Source organism: Pongo pygmaeus, chromosome 5, assembly GCF_028885625.2.
Source record: "Pongo pygmaeus isolate AG05252 chromosome 5, NHGRI_mPonPyg2-v2.0_pri, whole genome shotgun sequence".
Lineage (NCBI taxonomy): Eukaryota > Metazoa > Chordata > Mammalia > Primates > Hominidae > Pongo > Pongo pygmaeus.
In genome coordinates this window covers 90,096,239-90,119,655 of record NC_072378.2, presented here as the reverse complement: position 1 = coordinate 90,119,655, position 23,417 = coordinate 90,096,239, and the positions used below count along the sequence as shown (strand labels likewise).

At 37.8% G+C, this 23,417-nt stretch overlaps 1 protein-coding gene across 4 annotated transcripts in view; it reads left to right on the top strand.

The window, feature by feature from the left end:
* The first annotated feature begins 208 nt into the window (after positions 1–208).
* Positions 209–23,417, top strand: part of MAP3K7 (mitogen-activated protein kinase kinase kinase 7) — a 71,055-nt gene continuing 47,846 nt past the window's right edge. The window contains exons 1-3 of one of the 4 annotated variants that reach the window (XM_054491644.2): positions 209–766; positions 15,365–15,475; positions 18,554–18,619. In XM_054491644.2, coding sequence (XP_054347619.1) covers positions 647–766; positions 15,365–15,475; positions 18,554–18,619 — 297 coding nt within the window. In that variant the 5' untranslated portion in view covers positions 209–646. The remainder of the gene's footprint in view (positions 767–15,364; positions 15,476–18,553; positions 18,620–23,417) is intronic. The other 3 variants (XM_054491643.2, XM_063666435.1, XM_063666436.1) reach the window with 3 other exon arrangements.

Sequence of the window (23,417 nt, the reverse complement as noted above, 5' to 3'; positions counted from 1 at the left end):
TTAGGGATGAAACTTAAAAGAAAGCTTCGTCACAAAAAACACAGTTCAACACCACCTCGCCCGTCTGCAGGTAGCTCAGAGGAGAGGAAGTGAGGCCAAGACATATTTCACGCAGCACAGACGAAACCCCAGCTTTTATCTTTCCCGCTGGTCCTTAAGGGACCAACCGTACTGATTTTCCGTCATGTTCCGCGCCACTTCCGTTCGCGCACTTTAATTACGTCAGGCGTCCTCTCTCGCGGTATCATCCGGTTGCTGAGGCCCTGTAATAAAGGTCTCGCGAAATTTGTTCTAGAGGTCCAAGCTTGCTTCTTAGCTTACTCCACCCCATCCCCAACCTGTCCCTCCTTTTCTTTCCAAGTCACAAAATTCTCCCCTCCCCTACCCCGGAGTTTACGGCCCTCCTCCTGTTTCCGATTTCAGCCCGGAACCGGAAGTGTAGTGGGCGGGGCCCGTCGGCGGAAAACGCAGCAGAGCCAGAGCCGGACACGGCTGTGGCCGCTGCGTCTGCCCCCGCCACGGATCGCCGGGTAGTAGGACTGCGCGGCTCCAGGCTGAGGGTCGGTCCGGAGGCGGGTGGGCGCGGGTCTCACCCGGATTGTCCGGGCGGCACCGTTCCCGGCCCCACCGGGCGCCGCGAGGGATCATGTCTACAGCCTCTGCCGCCTCCTCCTCCTCCTCGTCTTCGGCCGGTGAGATGATCGAAGCCCCTTCTCAGGTCCTCAACTTTGAAGAGATCGACTACAAGGAGATCGAGGTGGAAGAGGTGAGCGAGGCCCGGCATGGAGACGCCGGTCCCGGCCCGCCCTGTCCCCGCCTCTGCCTGGTCCCGGCTCTGAAGGTGGCTCCCGGGGCCCCTCTAATTCGCGGGACCCTGCGGGGTCCACCCGGGAGACCCCACAGCCCTCAGTAACGTGGGAGTGGGGGTTACTGTCTGAGCTCAACTGCTCGGGAGTAGCTGCCTTTTTTCCTCTCTTGGGTACTCTTGATTTTGGATTTGATATTCCGGTGATAAACAGGAGAATGAACTGGTGAGACAGTGTAGTCCACCAGTTCTCGTATCTGTAAGTAGTAGTTTCAGCGAAGATCGTAGCCGTTCTGGAGTTTCAGTCCGCTGGACGTGATGTTCTTAATGGCCAAAGATTGTATTATGTTCGACTTCTACTTCAGTACCTGGCATGTAGGGGATGCTCAATAAATGCTTGTTAAATTAGTAGATCATCAAGTCTAATAAAGTGTTTCCCTTAGCACCGAATGGTTCTCAATTTCTCCGATACCGCACAGCAATACTCGTAATGTTTAAACGCTCGGCTTTCAGTTGGGCTAATGTAGGTGAATTTCACCATAAGTAACATAGACTGGTCTACGATCGAAAGATGTTTCAAGTAGCATATTCTGAAGAGATAACGAATGATTTCGGTGACAATCAGAATATAACATTAGACTAGAAATCGCTATCAGAAAACCCATATCCTTTCTTTATTCTGCAGTAATTTATTTTAGAACAAGATATTTCAAAGTGACTTTAAAGCGTCGTTTTTCAAATTAACAGGTAAATTGGGTTCTAATGACTATAAAATTTAGAAAAGTAAAAACTGCATATATATTTTTTAAAGACACTTCAGAACTTGTTAAAAACTTTGGTTGAAAATACTATCTCTTACCATGTATTTGCCATTTTTTAAATTTATTAAGCACTTTGCCTTATATATCCCATGAAAACCCTAATGAAATATTATAGATTATCAACGAGTTATGTCTACTTTAAAATTCTAAAATTATTTTTAAGTGTCAGCAAGTTCAAAGTAGTGAGATAACGTTCAACAAATGAATTTTTTTTCCTGTGCATGTTTTGGAAGAGTAATGGATTACTGAATTATATATTTTTTATCACATAAAGTAACTTTAGAGATCATTGAGAATATCCTCATTTTACAAGATAATATGGTGGGAAGAGCAAGGTCTTTGGAGTTAGAGGAAAGTTCAGTGTATCAGATATGCCATTTATTAGCTGTGTGATTTGGGGCAAGTTTCTTAACCCCTTTGAATTTTAGTTTACTCTAAGAAAGGGCTAATAAATTGTTTCATTTTATCTGCATAACAGATCTTAGTAGACATTATATGCAAAACACCTACCACAGGGCCTGACACATATTAGGAAACATAGTTCCAGAGAGGAAATGTGACCTGCTTTAAGGTCACATGGCTAAAAGAAGACCAGTATTTTGAAAAGAGGGGGAAATGTTTTGCGTTTATTTTTTTTTACATTGAGGCTATGATAAATTCCTTTTCCAGAAGTGGATAGTTGATCCAGCTTTCATGGCTAATATTCTTTTTTAAGAATAAAAATTCAGTGAGTCAGTATACAAGAATTGCAGTTTTTAAATAAGTGTTTACGTCTGCTCTGTGATGAATTGCTATGCTTGTAGACTACAAATTGTTATATAATAATAACTTGTGCTTTATGGTCTACTAAATGCTTTCACAAACTTACTTCATTTGGTTCTAACAACCTTAGTTTTTGAATGCTGCTTTCTAAAGCTTTTTACATTCTTGATTCAGGGAAAAACGAATTACTAAGGAGGTAGTTATCATTTTGATGTTCTTCCCCTAAAGCTATTTCGCTTCTGGTTAGGTTTCTGTGTTTCCAAGACCCTTCTCTCAGTTTAGATAGTGTTTCAATCTTTGTGTGTATGTGGGTGTGTGTGTGTTTAGGACATTTCTGGGAATAGGTTTTTGTTTTTTAGATGAAAATTTGTTTCTAATATTAGGCAGTCATTTGGGTTGTTTGTTTTATTCCCTTTCATGTTTAATACTTAGTTCATTTTTGCATTAAAGATTGAATTTGGACCTTTCTGATATTGAAAGCATTACATAATTTCCATCATCTTCTTCGTTTGCGTACATTAAACCAGTGTTACATAATCCAGGGTGAACCATGAACACTTATTAGCTATTTGTCAACTTAGATTACACTTCCAGTTCAATTGTAAGGTAACAGAGGAAGATGACCAGAAACAAAAACTATTTTATGTTGCTTCCAATATTTTATATTGTATGAGAATATTACCTTCTAAATTAAGAAAGTCATGTATTTCTCGATATAATTGAATTGTATTATATCAATATAATTAGAAACTGTAAAAAAAATAATAATTCAACCACAGGCCAAATATGCAGCCATTTAGTAGATACATATTTCTAAGACATTAGCTGATCTTGCATTTCTACTATTGTAACTCAGTAGTATTAGTTTGGCACATCTTAAATTCATTTCAATTCAATCAAATTAGGTAAGGTCTCAGCCTCAGAAATCTGCCTAGGTACTTTTTAAAAGTCATTTAGTGTTTACCATCTAGATCTGGCTGTAGAGAATGTTGGAATAAAAGAGGGGATGGGTTGCAAGGAGTGTTACACAGGGTGGTATAGTGGAAAGTGTTCTGGACTGAAAAAGAAAATTTAGATGCTGTACTGATTCTGCCATAATATATTTTTGTAACTTTGAGGAAGTCACCACATTTTTCTGGGCCTGTGGTTACTCATGTAAACTGATTGAACAAGATCATGTAAGGTCTTTTCCAGTTCTAAAATGAAAACACATTCATTTTTTCCAGTATTTAACTGTTTTCTACAGTAAGCTTAGGAATTCTTTAAAGACAGTGATCATGGTCTCCTATGGAATTTAGTTGGTGACCAACTAATCCTGGGTTGACAGGGCAAATGATATCCCATTTTACAGTTATTGACAAGCAGTCATAGAGTTTGACTTGCCAGAAGCCGCATGCCTAAGTAAATGGTAAAGCTGGGAATTGAATATGAGATTTCTCACTTGTGAGTCAGTTGCCCTTTCCACTGGATTTACAGTGTCACTCAGTACTTTCTGAAGTACTCTATAACCAAACCTAATATGGGAAAGGGGAAATAAAATACTGATTTCCTTTTTAGTGTAGTTGGTCCTGAGCATTTAATGAACATTCTCATCTGTGCGTAATACTCTGAGGTACGCTAAAAGATGAATAGGGCTTGGTGCGGTGGCTCACACCTGTAATCCCAGCACTTTGGAGGGCCAATGTGGGCAGATCACTTGAAGCCAGGAGTTCAAGACCACCCTGGCCAACACGGAGAAACCCCGTCACTACTAAAAGTATAAAAATTAGCTGGGTGTGGTGGCACAGGCCTGTAATCCTAGCTACTTGAGTGGCTGAGGCATGAGAATCGTTTGAACCCAGGAGGCAGAGTTTGCAGTGAGCTGACATCATGCCACCGCACCCTAGCCTGGACAGCAGAGAGAACTCTGTCTCAAAAGAAAAAAAAGATGATAGAAGAATCCTAGGATTACCTCCTTAAAATGCCTGACTTAGTATGATGTGAGACTGGAGTAAACACGGAACAGTTAACTATAGACCACAAATTTAAAACTGTGAATATAGTGTAAATTAGACACTTAAGCCATAATTTGAAAACAGTTAATCACAGAAGGTTCCATTGAGTAGGGACAAGTTTAAAACTAGGTTTTGAATAAAGTGACCATCATGGGTTGGGAAAGTCACTAAGATGAATTTTCTTTGCAGTTGTTCCTCTGCCTAAAGTGCTGTTCCCCCAGAACTTAAGATGACTGACTCCTCACCAGTCAAGTCCCACCTCGAATGTTATTAATACTTCCTTAGAGAAGCATTCCCTGAGCAACCTAGATCTTTGTCATTTCTATTACCTTTCATGGTACTTACCAGTAACTGAAATTGTGTCTCCTTCAGCAAAATGTAAGGTGCCTTATTCACTTTTGTAACCCCAATGCCTAGAACCTAGAAGGTTCCCTATACATATTTGTTCAATGAGTACATGAAAGTATCACAGCATAATAATAAGAATTAAATGCCCATCTTGTTCTCTTATATTACATGTGATAAAATAGAAGCTAATTTATGCGATTTGGCTAAGGCAACACTTACATTAGAAATGAGATCCGAGTCTTGTTTTAATGTCAACTCTATTATAGTTAGCAGATACTTTTGTTTAGCAGAGATAAAAAATGCTGTAAAGGGCCAGATGCTATGAGTAGGCCACGTATGGTAGGTCTTTACTACAGAGTGCTAAAAAGACACTATTTACAATGGTTGCTTTTGAAAAGGGAGACCCATAATGCTGACCTCAACTATAGTGTAGGAACAAAGCTACAGTATTGGACACATAAAATTACTGCACCATTTGTATATATTCTTCAGCTTCGTTAAGGAGACACACAAAGGTTTTGCTTTAAAAGCTAAAATATGCTACAAAGAGGAGATATAGATAGAACTTAAACAGTTACATATACTTTGTAAGTTTAAGTTATAAATATATGGGGAATTGGTATTAGAGAAAAACCTAATTTATAGTGGTCTAAACAAACTGAGTACATAGATTTGTTAGTCACTATTTAATTATGGATACCTAAAATAATCAATACATTCTTTCATGTGAAAGTGACCACTGATTTCAGTAGAAATCTGGAATTACTGTAGTTAAGAGGTAGCTACAGAGATAATTTTTGCATTGTACATCTGTAGCTTAAAAGATAGCATGAGCATATTATTTGAAATAAAAGCCTAGAAAACGGGTGAGACGTATTGTGGCAGGTATTAAAAGACTGTGTGAAAAATTCAGAAGAAAGTTTGAATAATCAAAGCTTACTTTCATGTTATCAAATCCATCTTGTTAGCAGATGGCAGTTCCACTCTGCCACAGTTTATTAATAGATATTGAAGTTCTAACATAGTTGGAGGCTCCAAGTCCTAACTAATAAATGTATGATCTATGCTTGTTCTGTCATGTTCCTCATTTCTAGCCAGAACAATGTCAGCATCACCAGGGGTCCATTCAGATAGTTCATAGAACAGGGCCAAATGAAACTGACAGCTATAGTCACTGAACTAAAAATAACATGAATTCGGAACAATTAAAAGAATTATTTAATAATAAATTAAGAGCACAAAGGCATAGATCCTTTTCCATTTAGGTTAGGTGTGTGTTTGGTTGTTTAACATGACTTGTCTGAAGGAATGGAGTCATCTTACATCATAAATTAATTTTTAAAGGAATTTCTTTAAAAATAACACATACACACAAAACCTGATTTTTGTTTTTGTGCCTTTCAATAGTAGTTGCATGGAAATATTCTATATACCATCTCATATTCTTCTATATTTTTTATTAAGAAATTAAATTTAAATCTACTTAATTGTATGAGACTAAAGTTGTAGACCCAAAACAAAGAGGATTCAACCATATGGGGAGAAATGCTTATCATAAAGTAATTAATCAAAAACATTTTGATTTAGAAAACAAAATTTAGATTCATAAATTTAGAAGGAAATATTTCCAAATTGACCTCCCTTTTAAAACCAAAGTCCTTTTTGCATTCCTGTTTTTTACAAATGAAGGATTATGAATAATATCTGAAATATTTATTTGTAGGTCACCATTTTAGTTGGATGTGTGTGATAGGGGAAATACTTGTAACTTGATATGTTCTCTTTTTTACTCTTTTGATGGAAATTCATCTTTGGGGAAAAAATGGTCATTTAAAATAATGTTGGGCTAGGTACGGTGGCCCACACCTGTAATCCCAACACTTGGGGAGGCCAAGGTGGGAGATTGTATGAGGCCAGGAGTTTGAGACAAGTCTGGGCAACATAGTGAGACCCTGTCTCTATAAAAAATTTTAAAAAACAAAAAACCTAATTGTTAATTACAGTGTGTCAAACAAACTATATTATTCAGAAAAGAATTCGGTTCAGAAAGCAGGTTTGATTTGTGAACTTGAATTGGAAATTTGGTAGTAAATAAAAAGTGGCCTTCTTTCAGTGGTTTACAACTTGAATATTAAGTTTTTTCATTGTTTACCTCAGTTGCCAGTATGTCTCAAGAGTGGCCATCTATGCCACTTTTTTCTATTGATCTACCATATGTCAAGAAAAACATCAAATTTGCTTTCTGTAGTTTGTAACATTGGCTCATTCCTTATCTAATAATGTACATAATCTCCTTATGTGTTTTTAGGCTTGGCCTTTGTAGTCCAGACATATTATTATTCTACATCTGATCTTCTCCACAATTTTATGTTCTTGATTAATACAATAAGGAAATTTGTTACCAAGATATTTGCATTTGAAACATTTTCTTAGAAATATATATTTTTTAAAAATCTATACACATGTAAGATTTTCCCCAGTCAGTGGAGTGCTGTTTTACCTAGCCTGAGAGAGGTGGAGTGCAGACAGTAATGAACTTTCTTAACCAGCATTTCCTGTTGGAGCAGTGATATCCACAATTTTTTGTTTGTCTGTCTCCCACCGGTAAAACAAAACACTTTCTATTTTGTATACTCAGTTTTCAGTGTGTATGTGTGAAATACATATTTTTAAACAATGGGAGATGAAAGGTTTCCTACTATCATTTGACCGTGGCTCAAGTTGCAATAAATACTTTCTAAATAAAACCTTTCTAAAATGTGAGAATTGACTTAATTGAGATAATATCTGTAAATCTACTTAACTAAGGTCAAGTAAACCACAATATACACAAGTGAGGGACTGATAATGGAGTTAGTATTTGACATATTGAACTTAATAAGCCTCTAGGACCCCTGAGTCTCAAAGGCAGTTTTAAATATATCTTGAGCTTGAGCAAAAGACCTGGATGGGAGAGATCTGAGAGTATGAAGCCATGAGATTAGAGAACACATTTAGAAACAAAAGGGCCAAGGACAGAACCCTGGAAAGTAGCAACATCTGAGGTTTGGACAGAGGAAGGAAGAATCAGTGAAGGAGGCTAAAATAGAATTCTTAAGCAGAGACAGGCAGAGAAGGGATTGTTGACAGCCATCTTTGGAGACTGCCATAAGCCCTTTATACACAAGCCTTCTATTAACCCAACTTCACTCTTTTTTCTTAAAGGAGATTAGGGCTTTTTAAAACCCCCCCTCTAAACAGCTAAAATGTGATTCGAATATAATCTTTTGAAAAGTTGATTGTTGTTAGTTATCATACTTGTTGCCTTTGAGTAGCATTTTTCTCTGTACCAGGCACTGGGCTAAATCCTGGCAGGCCTCTGTTTTGTTGGCACCATGAAACATACCTGAAAGCTGACTCTGATTTACTAATTCCATGATCCTTGAATAGGTAACTTCAGTTCTTGGAGCCTTGGTTTTCTTCTCTCTAAGGTAGGAATAAAAAATCCTATATATTCATGGGTTTATGGTGACACTCAAACTCCATCATATTTGTAATAAAGAGCTTTACAAGTTATAATATATTGTTAAATATAAGGTTGCATTATCGTTACACAGATAATAAAATTGCATTTCTTTAAAATGTTATTTCTTGAAGAAAGGAATGAGAAGTATATTGGAATGCCCTGGGAAGCTTCTTTTATGCTACATAGCACCTTCTGCCACCTCTAATTCCCATTCAGACTTCTCCCTTAGAGAGCTAATATCAGAATGGGGGGAAGGAGAGCAAAGTATACCAGGAAACAACTTTATCTGTTGTATATATCATCTGATTATTCTATCTTCTACTCTTATGGATATATGCTTATACTGTTTTTTGTTTAAAGCACAAAACTCCTGTCTCTGGCCAGGTGCAGTGGTTCACACCTGTAATCCCAGCACTTTGGAAGGCCAACCCAGGCAGATCGCTTGAGCTCAGGAGTTCAAGACCAGCCTGGACAACATGGCAAAACCCCGACTCTACTAAAAATACAAAAATTAGCCAGGTGTGGTGGCACAAGCCTGTAATCCCAGCTACTTTTGGGTGGCTGAGGCAGGAGAATCACTTCAGCCAGAGAGGCAGAGGCTGCAGTGAGCTGAGATCGGGCCACTGCACTCCAGCGTGGGCAACAGAGTGAGACACTGTCTCAAAAAAACAAACACAACAAAACAAACTCCTGTCCTCCTGCCGGTATTTCTTACTTGTTTTTAAAAGTTCAGAAATGTAACTATTTTTCTATAACTACTATTTAATTATGAGTCATTCCTCTTTTCAACTCAGTAGAGAAAAGCATTTAATCTTGCCACAACAAGGATAATTTCCATGTAATACTTTTTAAGTATCTTTGTACTCAAAAATTTCAAGATTAATTCGGTTATTTCAAAATTCAGTCTTCCCTCATAAGTATTTTCCTTTTCCCTTTCTCCTGCCCAAGATGACATATGGGTGCTGTGGAAAGCTTCCACAAATAGTATAAACAGCAAGGGAGAGCTCTCTGGTCTGTGTAATGGCTTCCACTGAAATACCTTGCCTTATTATGTGTTGTTAATGGATTAGCCTTGAATGCAGTGGTTTTCAAACATTGAAACTACCTAGAGGGCTTGGTACAACATGGATTGCTTGGCCTTACCATCAGACTCAATAATTCTGGGTTGCACCCTGAGAATTTATATTTCTAATAAATATCCAGGTGATGTTGATACTGCTGAACCGGAGACCACACTTTTAGAGCCACTGGCATATGCTTTCACTGTCCTTACATCTGCTTTCCCCCTGGAACGTCTTTTTCTTTTGGCTTCTCTGACGCTCTCCTAGTTTGCCTGCTACCATATTGACTGTTCCTTCCTGTTCCTTGCCCATTCCTTCTCCTCTCTTGTGATCTAAATGTTGAACTGCTTCAAAGCTCAGTTCCTGGACTCCAGTATCTCCATATTATTTTTGGTTACCTCTTCCAACTGATTGACTAGAAAAACTGACTACATGCTAATGACTCCCAAGTTTGTATCTCTTTGTCTGACTTCTCCATAGATCCTCTCACTCACGTTTCTACCTTCTTACTTGATATCTCCTCTTGGATATCCAGTAGGCATCTTAAACTTCATATGACTAAAACCAAACTCTGAGTTATTAAAAAAAAAAAAAATCTGCATCATTCTTATCCCTCAGTAAACTGTTTTCCAGTCTAGGTGTTTTCCTTGATTCATCTCTTTTTCTCTACACCTGTCCTGCCTGGATGCAGAGCATCAGCAAACCCTATTGACTCTACCTCTAAAACATGTCCCAGATCTGCCCAGTTTATACACTACCATTGACCTTGCCCTCGCAGCTATTGTTGCTTGTTTGGACTGCTGTAATGTCTTCCTAATGGGTCTCTATTTACATATCCTAGCTTCCCTACAATCCTTTCTTTAAGAGCTATAATGATTTTTTTTAATGTAAGTCACATACCATCCTTACTTCCTTGAATTTTTTCAGTTCCTTCACATTGCACTTAGACTGAAATTCAAACTCCTTTTCATGGTAGGTAGAGCCATTCAGGATCCAACCTCTGCCTGTGCCTCCAGCCTTACCTTACAATCACTCTTCCCTTCCTCCACTATACACCAGCCACACCAAACATTCCTAAGTATTTCTGTAAATCATCACTAAAATGTCACCTTTCTCAGTGAGGCCTTGAGTGATTACCTTGTCTAAAATTGGAGTGAGGCAGAGTGCATACATGTGTGTATACACACACAATTATACTCCTTTTCTTCTTAGCACACAACTCCCTTCCTTTTTATTTGTCTTTTTCCACAAGAATATAAACAGTGAGAACAAGGATTTTGATTTGGTTTGTTCACTCTTGTATCTTCAGTGCCTAGAATAGTGCATAGCCCTTAGATTGGGCTCACATATTGGAGTGAATAAGGTTGTGAGGTTTTTCTTTTCCCTTAGGGCAAAGCTTTGTATTAGTTGTTTCTTCTTCTTTTTTTTTTTTTTTTTTTTTTTTTGTGAGACGGAGTCTAGCTCTGTTGCCCAGGCTGGAGTGCAGTGGCACGATCTCGGCTCACTGCAACCTCCGCCTCCCAGGTTCACGTGATTCTCCTGCTTCAGCCTCCCCAGTAGCTGGGATTACAGGTGCCCGCCACCACGCCCCGCTAATTTTTTGTATTTTTAGTAGAGATGGGGTTTCACCATGTTAGCCTGGAAGGTCTCGATCTCCTGACCTCGTGATCCGCCCGCCTCAGCCTCCCAAAGTGCTGGGATTGGTGCCTTGTGTCATCCAAATGTCAGATTAGTAACCTCTTTATATGGCCTTTTCAAACTGCCCAGCCTGGAGCTGCCACTAGTCTCTTGGTCATAGCATCCTTTTTGTTGTTGTTGTCATTGTTGTTCTACACGGCATTTTTTTAAAGTCTGATTTTTTTTCTTACTCATCTTTTGTTTGTATATCGATTGTCTTTTCTCCTTCTCCCCTCCCTCCACATACACTAGAAAGTATATTTGTGTAGATCAGAGCCTTTGTCTTATTTCTTTCTGTATTTCTGATATCCCAAGCAGGAGCTGGATGTAGTACGCACTAAAGAAATATTGGTTTAAGGAGTAAACAAATGAAGTTCATCATTCTTTCAACATCAAGCCTCACTTGCATCTTTTGAAGGCAGAAGGCCTAACCCATTTCTCCCTGCATGCTAACCAGGCCGTCCCCTTGGCTTTCATTAATCCTCTGAAACCCAGCTGTGTTCTTCATTAAGTATTTGAGCTAGCTACTATCCCACAGACCTCTAATGTAGGTCCCAACACTCTGCCCTACCGTAGCCTCCTTCCTGCGATCAGAAGACTCCTTAATTCTCAGTTACCTTGCTTTTTGCTTCACAAGAGTTTTTCTTTATCCCTTACCTGTTCTACTGGGGCTGAGGGAACCCGGGTTAGGGCCTCCCTTGGTCTGTCTTCCTTGCCACAATCCTTACTCCTTTGAAGCTTCTGGTGTTTGCAGAGCACATGCTGTGAGGATGCCTGCTCTTGGGGATCTAAGTGAGAAGAGAGGGGTATGAGTCTTTTTTGCTGTTGAATCCCTACCCTAACCCTATCCTGAAAAGGGGGAGGGAGGAGTTTATTAGCCTTCATCATGGACCCTTACCTTTGGCTCTCTTCAGCTGGTAAGTGTTTAAAAGTTTTTAAGTACTATTATTTAGTCTTAAATTTCTTCTCTACCACACTTTCATTCCATGAAGGCAGGGGTCCATTCTTTAAATATATTTTTTCTTCTCATCCCCAGTGTATCTACCTTTATGCTATTTTTGAAAATGGGAAGTCATTTTTGATACACAGAAACTTAATTCTTTAAGTATTGACTGTGCTTATAATGTCACTCCTTTTAATTCACAGCAGTTATTATTTCTATCCTGTATTTCAGGTCAGTACAACCTTGGACATCTTCACCTTTCTTTATTATAACTTTAGATCCTGTCATTTCACTATGCATGTGAAATATCTTGTGGCCCTAATAAGAATGGAGGCTTCTTGAGCCCATGGGCTCATCTTACAGGAATGTGCCTGTTTTGTATTTCAGGGTGTTCTAGAAAATTGCTTTCTTGAGCAAAAAGGAGAAAGTTTATCATGTCCTCATTTGGCCACATTTTGTTCCCATGGCTTTAAGTTGAAAGCTCAGAAGCAGCTCTGCTCTCATCACTAGGTGGCACTTGTGAATTACAAATAGTCAAATGAATTTTTATGACAAACGTGTGATTCACAAATATAGATAATGTTTGGAATCCCTGCATGGACGTTCCTCAAAATGGAGAAAATGAAAGAAGGGGATTCCTAGTAAGTACAGTTGCTGTGATGTATTTATAAATACATGGTTGAAGAATAAATTACTTCATAATCATTTCATATTTAATAGTAATATCAATAGGTATAGTCTGGTCTCCATGCCTGTGTTCTTAAACTAATGTTGCCACGAAATTGAAATTTTTTTAGGACCTGCTTGCTATTCATCTTAGTTTATTGCAAGAGAAATGAGTTCTACAGGTCAGGCGCAGTGGCTCACGCCTGTAATCCCAGCACTTTGGGAGGCTGAGGCAGGGGGATTACTTGAGTTCAGGGATTCAGGACCAGCCTGGGCAACATAGTGGGATCCCATCTCTACCCAAAAGAAAAAAGAAGAAAAAGAAAAGAAATGAGTACTACAGCCCTTTACACTGACTCATACCCAATTCCAAGCACTTACTGTTCTTTGTAGTATTTGAGGAAATACCTGGTTTTAACTTACAAATCCTGTAGATATTCATGAAGGAAAATGTCAGCACTTCTATTTTACTGTTGCGAAAACGGAAACTCAAATTTGTCCACCATTAAGAGCTAATAGGTAGACAGAGCCCTACATTCAAACTCAAGTCTATTGGATTTCAGAGCCTGGGTGTGCTCTTTCATTTATTCTAATGGTACCAGGTAGCCAGTATCCTCTATTCACAATAAAGTAACTGACTGGCAAGTACAAATGTCTGATGAGAATTGTGAAGGAGAACAAGAACCTAAACCACAGAACACTGAGTGCCCAGGGCTAGGACGAGTGAAATGGAAAGTCAACAAAACAAAGACTAGCTACCAGAGATGTTGGCCTACTTTGAAATTTTGCATAGAGGCAGCCCCATTTCCTTTAAGCCACTGATGAACAGAAGCTGAATATAGAGTATGTTCATCATTACATGCTCTAGGCTTCAAATCCTGGCTTCTCTGAATATTTTCTGACCATCCAATCTTGGGCAAGTTACAACCACGTGACTCCATTTGCCTCCCTTTTAAATGGAAGAGGATTAAATGTGTTAACGCATGAGAAGCACATAGAATAGTACCTTGCACATAGTAAACATTCAATATATGTTATCCATATGAGTGGCTTTAGACATTGAACAATATGGTGAATGTTCATTCTGCCTTATTGATACATGAAGTGGAATTTAAGCTATGGCTAGAGTGACCATACACATCGCAGTTTACAACTAATGTCCTAATATTATTATTATTAATGCCCCTTTTTTAATCTCCAAAGTACCCTCAGTTAGATAATAACTCATTTGATCAACCTAGCTATAGTCAGCTTTGTTATAAAAGAGTTTTGTGCCAGGAATTTGTTCATGTAAGTCTAAAGTGAAAGTTCCTCCGAGGGAAGATACTAACTTCTACTTCCCGACATGGGGCTTTATGTATGTTACAAATTAGGATTGGTAACATTCCCGTGTTAGACTACCTGGCATCAGACTGCACTTTAACACTTGCTAGCTATATAGCCTAGGGCAAGTTAGTTTACTTCTTTAAAGCTAGGCACTTCAACTGTAAAATGAGAATCGCATTAGTACCTTCCTCTAGGCCTGTGTAAATGAGGTAATGTATATAAAGCATTAGTTAAGTGCCTGCTGCATAGAAAGTACGTATAAATATGGTTAAGAGATGCAGATGTTTTGCTAAAGAAAAAGGCCTTGATACAAAGTGCTTAGGTTCATTGGAAGCTGGGAGATTGGAGTAGGTGGTGCTTAACTAAGGTCCTTTCACAATGATGAAATCTAATGATTTTATTCTAATAAGTATCAAAAGCTATTTTTGTTTTCTTCATTTTTTTATATTATGAAAAATGTCAAATATTTGTAAAAATAGGACTCCATGAGAGAGCAATGAACCCATGCAGTACTCATCAGTTGACTTCAACAATAGTATGATACATGGCTGATCTTTATTTTTATGACTTTTGAAAAATAACTGTAATGAGATCTATTTTACACATCATAAAATTCACCCATTTGAAGTGTACAATTTGGTGGGTTTTGCAAATTTACCAGGTTGTCAGCCACCACCATAAATTAGGTTTTTGGTTTTTTTTTTAATAATTTCATCACTTTGTCAGGATACCAGCTACTCATTTACTGTTAATTCTAATTTTCACCCTTGGACCCAGGTATCTGTCTATAGATTTACCTTTTCTGAACATTTTTTATAAATGGAATCATACAATATGTGGTCTCTGGTGTCTGACTTCTTTGACTTAGCATAATGTTTTTGGAGTTCATATTGTAAGTAACATATATCAATAGTTTTTCTTGTGGAATAAAATTCCATGGAATAAATAATACTATATTTTGTCTGTCCTTCATAGCCAGTCTTTTAACATCTATATTTATATCCTTTCTCCTCCATTCCCTATCCCTATTGAATTATTCAAAGGCTATTTTTAATTTCTTAAATATGATAGCTGAAAATATTTATTATATGTTCCTGCTTTTTGTTTTTCCATATCATCTTCTGTATTCTCATTCGTCTTGCCTGTTTTAATTTTTTTTTTTCTCCGTTTAACAAATCACTTTACTTTGTTCCTCCGTGTGTCTTTTTTGGTTTTACTTGAGAATGAATGGGTGTACAGATCATAAACTTTCAAAGATAGAGACAAGCGTGCGTTTAATTATCTTCTCACTTTAACAAAAAATCATACTTGTTCAGTGGCAAATCCAGGTACTGTTGATTTCCATGTTTTTTTGTTTAAAGTCTTAAAGATTGGCTTTAGTTTTTTATATTGGGCTGATCTATTTGATTCCGATTCTTGTGGTGTTTTTTGTTTTTTTTTTGTTTGTTTAACTCAGGTTGTTGGAAGAGGAGCCTTTGGAGTTGTTTGCAAAGCTAAGTGGAGAGCAAAAGATGTTGCTATTAAACAAATAGAAAGTGAATCTGAGAGGAAAGCGTTTATTGTAGAGGTAAGTTGAGATGTCATTTCTTTTGTGTAGTTCTGCACTTAAGATACTCTGTGAATTTAATATTATGAAAAAGATTGGTTTCTCTGATGTCATTTCTTTGTATACATGAACATCAGCAATTAGGTTTAATCAAAGGTACTGCCATAGGAATAGTTTCTTGTTCATACTCTTAATTCTGATTAAAAATTAGGGAAAAGAGACTTAACTACATAAGTGAATTCACCCCTGAATTAAAACAGTTTCATCCATGGAATTCAGATCTATTTCAAGGCATAGTATTTTAATTTTAAAATAGAAAAGAAATGGTACGCTTTCCCATTATCTAAAATTAAGAAATTTTATACACTTATTTTAAATGGAATGTTTTTAGAAACTCAAATTAGATTATTTTAAAGAAAAATTATTTCAAATTTGATTTTTCTCATTTAGCATGAAAATTTGCAACTGTTCTTTTAGAAATAGATTAGATTGAATGATGAAAGGAAATCCAATAATCATGAGATTAGCATATTATCAAATTTATCCTTTACTAACTTTGTTATTTTGTATTTTGGATCATATTATTTAGTTAAATCAATGTTTTTATCACTATTAAAGCTCATTGGCCAATGGATAAGTGGCCTGTACCTTATAAGCCTTCTGAATTTATATCTCTGTTTTTTCATTTAATCATAATTTCAAAATATGCTTCATATTTTTAATGTATAACATGGAAAAATGAGGACTTAATTGTGATATGAGAAAGTGATTTGTAAGTGGCTGAATGAGTTGAGAAATGCTGATAAGTGATTTGATGTCAGCATGAAGAAAGATGATTTCTAGTAATATGTTCTAGGAGTCTAGCCTCAGCTTTGTCTTATGCAGTATTTTTATTACAGTTTAGATAAAGCTGTTGATCATTTCCTGTTACATTAGCAGTTTCACAAAGCTGGATAAAATAGCATATGTGTTAAACATTAGGAATCACAAGTCAAAAAGATCGTAATAGCGTGAAGAAAATGTTTTAAATCCAGATGAGATGTGCATGTAATATAAAAAATCAAATGGTTCTCCAAAAATTCTTAGTAAAAAAGACTTCAGTCTCCTATACCTCCTCCAATCTAATTTTCTGCTTCCCAGAGACAACTACTTTGAGCTCATTCCTTCATGTTTGGTGTCCCCAGTCCAGATGCTGTTTATTACCCCTTCTCTAAAGAATCAACCTCTAGTCTTCTGCTGGGATGATAAGAGATAGTCATTGAGCTGTTTGAAGTCAAGGAAGGAATCTTTGAGTCTTTTACGCTGTCCCCTGCCCTATCCTTTGATGAGCTCATTTGCATAGGTACCTCATTCTGCCGCCACTCCCCCAACTTTTTGGAAGCTTTGTGAGATAAATCTGGTTGCTTCTCCATTTTTCTCATCGCCAGTTTATGATGCAGCTCTTCTAGGCCTGCTGTATCAGTTATTGCTAGTCATTTGCTTTCCAGCTTCCAAAAATGTATGCTGTTGGTGCACTTTACATTCTCTTCATCCTTCTGAGGTTATGCCTTAAAATTTTTCAAATCTTTACCATCTTAGTGGGAATTAGGGAGAGAGGAGGAAAAAATGCTTGTATAATCTGCTGTCTGAATCTCAGTGCTGAACCTTAGCAAGATGAAATATAGTAAATATATTTTCATATAGTAAATAAGTATGATAAATAGTGATACTGATTCTTCTATTAGGACGAAAAATCCACACAGGTTGGCTCTAGATAGATAGAGCTTTTTATTAGCGTACAGTATGAAGGTTTAGAGACATTAGTGGACTGAATATGAGCCAGCAGCAGAATGTATGTAATAGAGAAGAGGAAGAAGAGTGGAAAAAGGGCAGAAAAGAGAGGAGAAGGGAAAAAAGAATGAGAGCAAGAAGCAGTTTGCTGTGGAGCGGGATGCATTAATAGAAAGAAGTTTGAAGACAGGCATGATGGTTCACATCTGTAATCCCAGAACTTTGGGAATGGCAGATGGGTTGCTTGAGCCCGGGAGTTTGAGATCAGTCTGGACAACATGGCAAAACCCCATCTCTACAAAAAATACAAAAATTAGCTAGGCATGGTGGCTGTGCACCTGTAATCCCAGCTACTCCAGAGGCTGAGGTAGGAGGATTGCATGAGTCCAGGAGGCAGAGGTTGCAGTGACCCAAGATTGTACCACTGGACTGCAGCATGGGCAACAGAGCAAAACCTGTCTCAAAAGAAAGAAAGAAGTTTGAGATCTAGAATAAGAGAAGTGAGTATAGCCAAAGCCCTCATTGGCCTCAGTATGGATCATTGGATCAGGGATGATTAAAACTGAGAGAGGGAAACCAGTTAGTAGGCCATAATGATCACTGCAGCAGTTCAGGTTGGGATTACTAAGGCAATGGCAGTGGGAATGGAGAGGAGAGAATTGATTCAAGAAATGAGAAATGGAATGGAGGCAAGTATACAGAGGGAGTGCACATTTTAAGTCAGATAAACTAAAGTTCACACCCCACTTCTTGGCTACAGAACAGGTCATTTAACCCTCTCTGAGACTTAAGGTTAAAATCTCATCTTTAAGATGGAAATGATAATACCTACCTTGGGGCGTTGTGATAATTACACAGTATCTATAAAGTGCACATTAGGGCCCCACGCAGAGTAGCTAGACTGTTCAACTATAGCTATGAAGATGATAACAATGATAGCATGACTTCTGGTTTGGATAATGCAGCTCAGTACCATCTCTGGGATCATATCCTAACATTTCTTGGCAGAGTTCATCTCTTCTTATTCTATATACTCATCATGCCTTGTTCACAACTCCTGTTATAGCACTTTGCCATTGATTTACTTATTTGTTTAGATGTCTATCTCTCCAGCTAAACTGTATGAGCTGGAGAACAGGGATTCTGTGCCATTCTGGGCAGTCACTTGGTATTTTCAGTGACTACGATTACAATGCCTATTACATAGTAAATAGTGATTGTTGAATGATTTAAATAAATGTTTTGTACAACAGTAAGATTTTAATGATACTGTGAAATCAGTACTTCAAAAGTTATCACTTTTTAACAGAAACTTTAATTTCTTAACAGCTTCGGCAGTTATCCCGTGTGAACCATCCTAATATTGTAAAGCTTTATGGAGCCTGCTTGAATCCAGTAAGTTTGTTACTTTTTCATGGTCACCTGTGAGAAATGACATGGCAGATGTGTGTGTGTAGTTTATGTAGCTATTTTGGGGTTTTTTTTTGTTTTTTATTTTAAGTTTTTCAAAAATATTATATTTTTTCAAGATAAAAAGGTACCTCCAATACTTTAAAATATCAGCAGTGATCCCAATAGTTCAAGTACTATATGAGTACATGTGGCTATTATACACGCACAATATGTCACCAACACACTCTAAACAGTGAGAATACAGCACTGTGGCATTGCTCCCATATTATTATTTTTTTCTTTCTCTTTATGTATTTATTGAGTTACTTATTTGTTTTTGATATCTTTTTTTATTATGCTTTAAGTTCTAGGGTACATGTGCACAATGTGCAGGTTTGTTACATATGTATACATTTGCCATGTTGGTGTGCTGCACCCATTAACTTGTCATTTACGTTAGGTATTTCTCCTAATGCTATCCCTCCCCCCTCCCCCCAGCCCATGACAGGACCCAGTGTGAGATGTTACCCAACCTGTGTCCAAGTGTTCTCATTGTTCAGTTCCCACCTATGAGTGAGAACATGCGGTGTTTGGTTTTCTGTCCTTGCAATAGTTTGCTCAGAATAATGCTTTCCAGCTTCATCCATGTCCCTACAAAGGACATGAACTCATCCTTTTTTATGGCTGCATAGTATTCCATGGTGTATATGTGCCACAATTTCTTAATCCAGTCTATCATTGATGGACATTTGAGTTGGTTCCAAGTCTTTGCTATTGTGAATAGTGCCACAGTAAACATACATGTCCATGTGTCTTTATAGCAGCATGATTTATAATCCTTTGGGTATATACCCAGGAATGGGATGGCTGGGTCAAATGGTATTTCTACTCTAGATCCTTGAGGAATTGCCACACTGTCTTCCACAATGGCTGAACTAGTTTACAGTCCCACCAACAGTGTAAAAGTGTTCCTATTTCTCCACATCCTCTCCAGCACCTGTTGTTCCCTGACTTTTTAATGATCACCATTCTAACTGGTGTGAGATGATATCTCATTGTGGTTTTGATTTGCATTTCTCTGATGGCCAGTGATGATGAGCATTTTTTCATGTGTCTTTTGGCTGCATAAACATCTTCTTTTGAGAAGTGTCTGTTCATATCCTTCACCCACTTTTTGATGGGGTTGTTTGATTTTTTATTGTAAATTTGTTTAAGTTCTTTGTAGATTCTGGATATTAGCCCTTTGTCAGATGGGTAGATTGTAAAAATTTCCTCCCATTCTGTAGGTTGCCTGTTCACTCTGATGATAGTTTCTTTTGCTGTGCAGAAGCTCGTTAGTTTAATTAGATCCCATTTGTCAGTTTTGGCTTTTGTTGCCATTGCTTTTGGTGTTTTAGTCATGAAGTCCTTGCCCACGCCTATGTCCTGAATGGTATTGCCTGGGTTTTCTTCTAGGGCTTTTATGGTTTTAGGTCTAACATTTAAGTCTTTAATCCATCTTGAATTAATTTTTGTATAAGGTATAAGGAAGGGATCCAGCTTCAGCTTTCTACATAAGGCTAGCCAGTTTTCCCAGCACCATTTATTAAATAGGGAATCCTTTCCCCATTTCTTGTGTTTGTCAGGTTTGTCAAAGATCAGATGGTTGTAGATGTATGGTATTATTTCTGAGGGCTCTGTCCTGTTCCATTGGTCTATCTCTCTGTTTTGGTACCAGTACCATGCTGTTTTGGTTACTGTAGCCTTGTAGTATAGTTTGAAGTCAGGTGGCGTGATGCCTCCAGCTTTGTTCTTTTGGCTTAGGATTGTCTTGGCAATGTGGGCTCTTTTTTGGTTCCATATGAACTTTAAAGTAATTTTTTCCAATTCTGTGAAGAAAGTCATTGGTAGCTTGATGGGGATGGCATTGAATCTATAAATTACCTTGGGCAGTATGACCATTTTCACGATATTGATTCTTCCTATCCATGAGCATGGAATGTTCTTCCATTTGTTTGTGTCTTCTTTTATTCCATTGAGCAATGGTTTGTAGTTCTCCTTGAAGAGGTCCTTCACATCCCTTGTAAGTTGGATTCCTAAGTATTTTATTCTCTTTGAAGCAGTTGTGAATGGGAGTTCACTCATGATTTGGCTCTCTGTTTGTCTGTTATTGGTGTATAAGAATGCTTGTGATTTTTGCACATTGATTTTGTATCCTGAGACTTTGCTGAAGTTGCTTATCAGCATAAGGAGATTTTGGGCTGAGACTATGGGGTTTTCTAAATATACAATGATGTCATCTGCAAACGGCCAATTTGACTTCCTCTTTTCCTAATTGAATACCCTTGATTTCTTTCTCCTGCCTGATTGCCCTGGCCAGAACTTCCAACACTATGTTGAATAGGAGTGGTGAGCGAGGGCATCCTTGTCTTGTGCCAGTTTTCAAAGAGAATGCTTCCAGTTTTTGCCCATTCAGGATGATATTGGCTGTGGGTTTGTCATAAATAGCTCTTATTATTTTGAAATACATCCCATCAGTACCTAGTTTATTGAGAGTTTTTAGCATGAAGGGCTGTTGAATTTTGTCAAAGCCCTTTTCTGCATCTATTGAGATAATCATCTGGTTTTTGTCATTGATTCTGTTTATATGATGGATTATGTTTATTGATTTGTGTAGGTTGAACCAGCCTTGCATCCCAGGGATGAAGCCAACTTGATCGTGGTAGATAAGCTTTTTGATGGGCTGCTGGATTCAGTTTGCCAGTATTTTATTGAGGATTTTTGCATCAATGTTCATCAGGGATATTAGTCTAAAATTCTCTTTTTTTGTTGTATCTCTGCCAGGCTTTGGTATCAGAATGATGCTGGCCTCATAAAATGTGTTAGGGAGGATTCCTTCTTTTTCTATTGATTGGAATAGTTTCAGAAGGAATGGTACCAGCTCCTCTTTGTACCTCTGGTAGAATTCGGCTGTGAATCCGTCTGGTCGAATTCGGCTGTGAATCCGTTTGGTCCTGGACTTTTTTTGTTTGGTAGGCTATTCATTATTGCCTCAATTTCAGAGCCTGTTATTGGTCTATTCAGGAATTCAACTTCTTCCTGGTTTAGTCTTGAGAGGGTGTATGTGTCCAGTAATTTATCCATTTCTTCTAGATTTTCTAGTTTATTTTCATAGAGGTGTTTATAGTATTCTCTGATGGTAGTTTGTATTTCTGTGAGATTGGTGGTGATATCCCCATTATCATTTTTTATTGTGTCTATTTGATTCTTCTCTCTTTTCTTCTTTGTTAGTCTTGCTAGTGGTCTATCAATTTTGTTGATCTTTTCAAAAAACCAGCTCCTGGATTCATTGATTTTTTTTGAAGGGTTTTTTGTGTCCCTGTCTGCTTCAGTTCTGCTCCGATCTTAGTTATTTCTTGCCTTCTGCCAACTTTTGAATGTGTTTGCTCTTGCTTTTCTAGTTATTTTAATTGTGATGTTAGGGTGTCAATTTTAGATCTTTCCTGCTTTCTCTTGTGGGCATTTAGTGCTATAAGTTTCCCTCTACACACTGCTTTAAATGTGTCCCAGAGATTCTGGTATGTTGTGTCTTTCTTCTCATTGGTTTCAAAGAACATCTTTATTTCTGCCTTCATTTCGTTACGTACCCAGTAGTCATTCAAGAACGAATTGTTCAGTTTCCATGTAGTTGAGTGAGTTTCTTAATCCTGAGTCTAGTTTGATTCCACTGTGGTCTGAGAGACAGTTTGTTATAATTTCTGTTCTTTTACATTTGCTGAGGAGTGCTTTACTTCCAACTATGTGGTCAATTTTGGAATAAGTGCAATGTGGTGCTGAGAAGAATGTATATTCTGTTGATTTGGGATGAAGAGTTCTATAGATGTCTATTAGGTCCACTTGGTGCAGAGCTGAGTTCAATTCCTGGATATCTTTGTTAACTTTCTGTCTCGTTGATTTGTCTAACGTTGACAGTGGGGTGTTAAAGCCTCCCATTATTATTGTATGGGAGTCTCAGTCTCTTTGTAGGTGTCTAAGGACTTGCTTTATGAATCTGGGTGCTCCTGTATTGGGTGCATATATATTTAGGATAGTTAGCTCTTCTTGTTGAATTGATCCCTTTACCATTATGTAATGGCCTTCTTTGTCTCCTTTGATCTTTGTTGGTTTAAAGTCTGTTTTATCAGAGACTAGGATTGCAAACCCTGCCTTTTTTTTGTTTTCTATGTGCTTGGTAGATCTTCCTCCATCCCTTTATTTTGAGCCTATGTGTGTCTCTGCACGTGAGATGGGTCTCCTGAATACAGCACACTTATTGGTCTTGACTCTGTCCAATTTGCCAGTCTGTGTCTTTTATTTGGAGCATTTAGCCCATTTACATTTAAGGTGAATATTGTTATGTGTGAATTTGATCCTGTCATTATGATGTTAGCTAGTTATTTTGCTTGTTAGTTGATGCAGTTTCTTCCTGGCATCAATGGTCTTTACAATTTGGCATGTTTTTGCAATGGCTGGTACCGGTTGTTCCTTTCCATGTTTAGTGCTTCCTTCAGAAGCTCTTTTAGGGCAGGCCCGGTGGTGACAAAATCTCTCAGCATTTATTTGTCTGTAAAGGATTTTATTTCTCCTTCACCTGTGAAGCTTAGTTTGGCTGGATATGAAATTCTGGGTTGAAAATTCTTTTCTTTAAGAATGTTGAATATTGGCCCCCACTCTCTTCTGGCTTACAGAGTTTCTGCTGAGAGATCCACTGTTAGTCTGATGGGCTTCCCTTTGTGGGTAACCCGACCTTTCTCTCTGGCTGCCCTTAATATTTTTTCCTTCA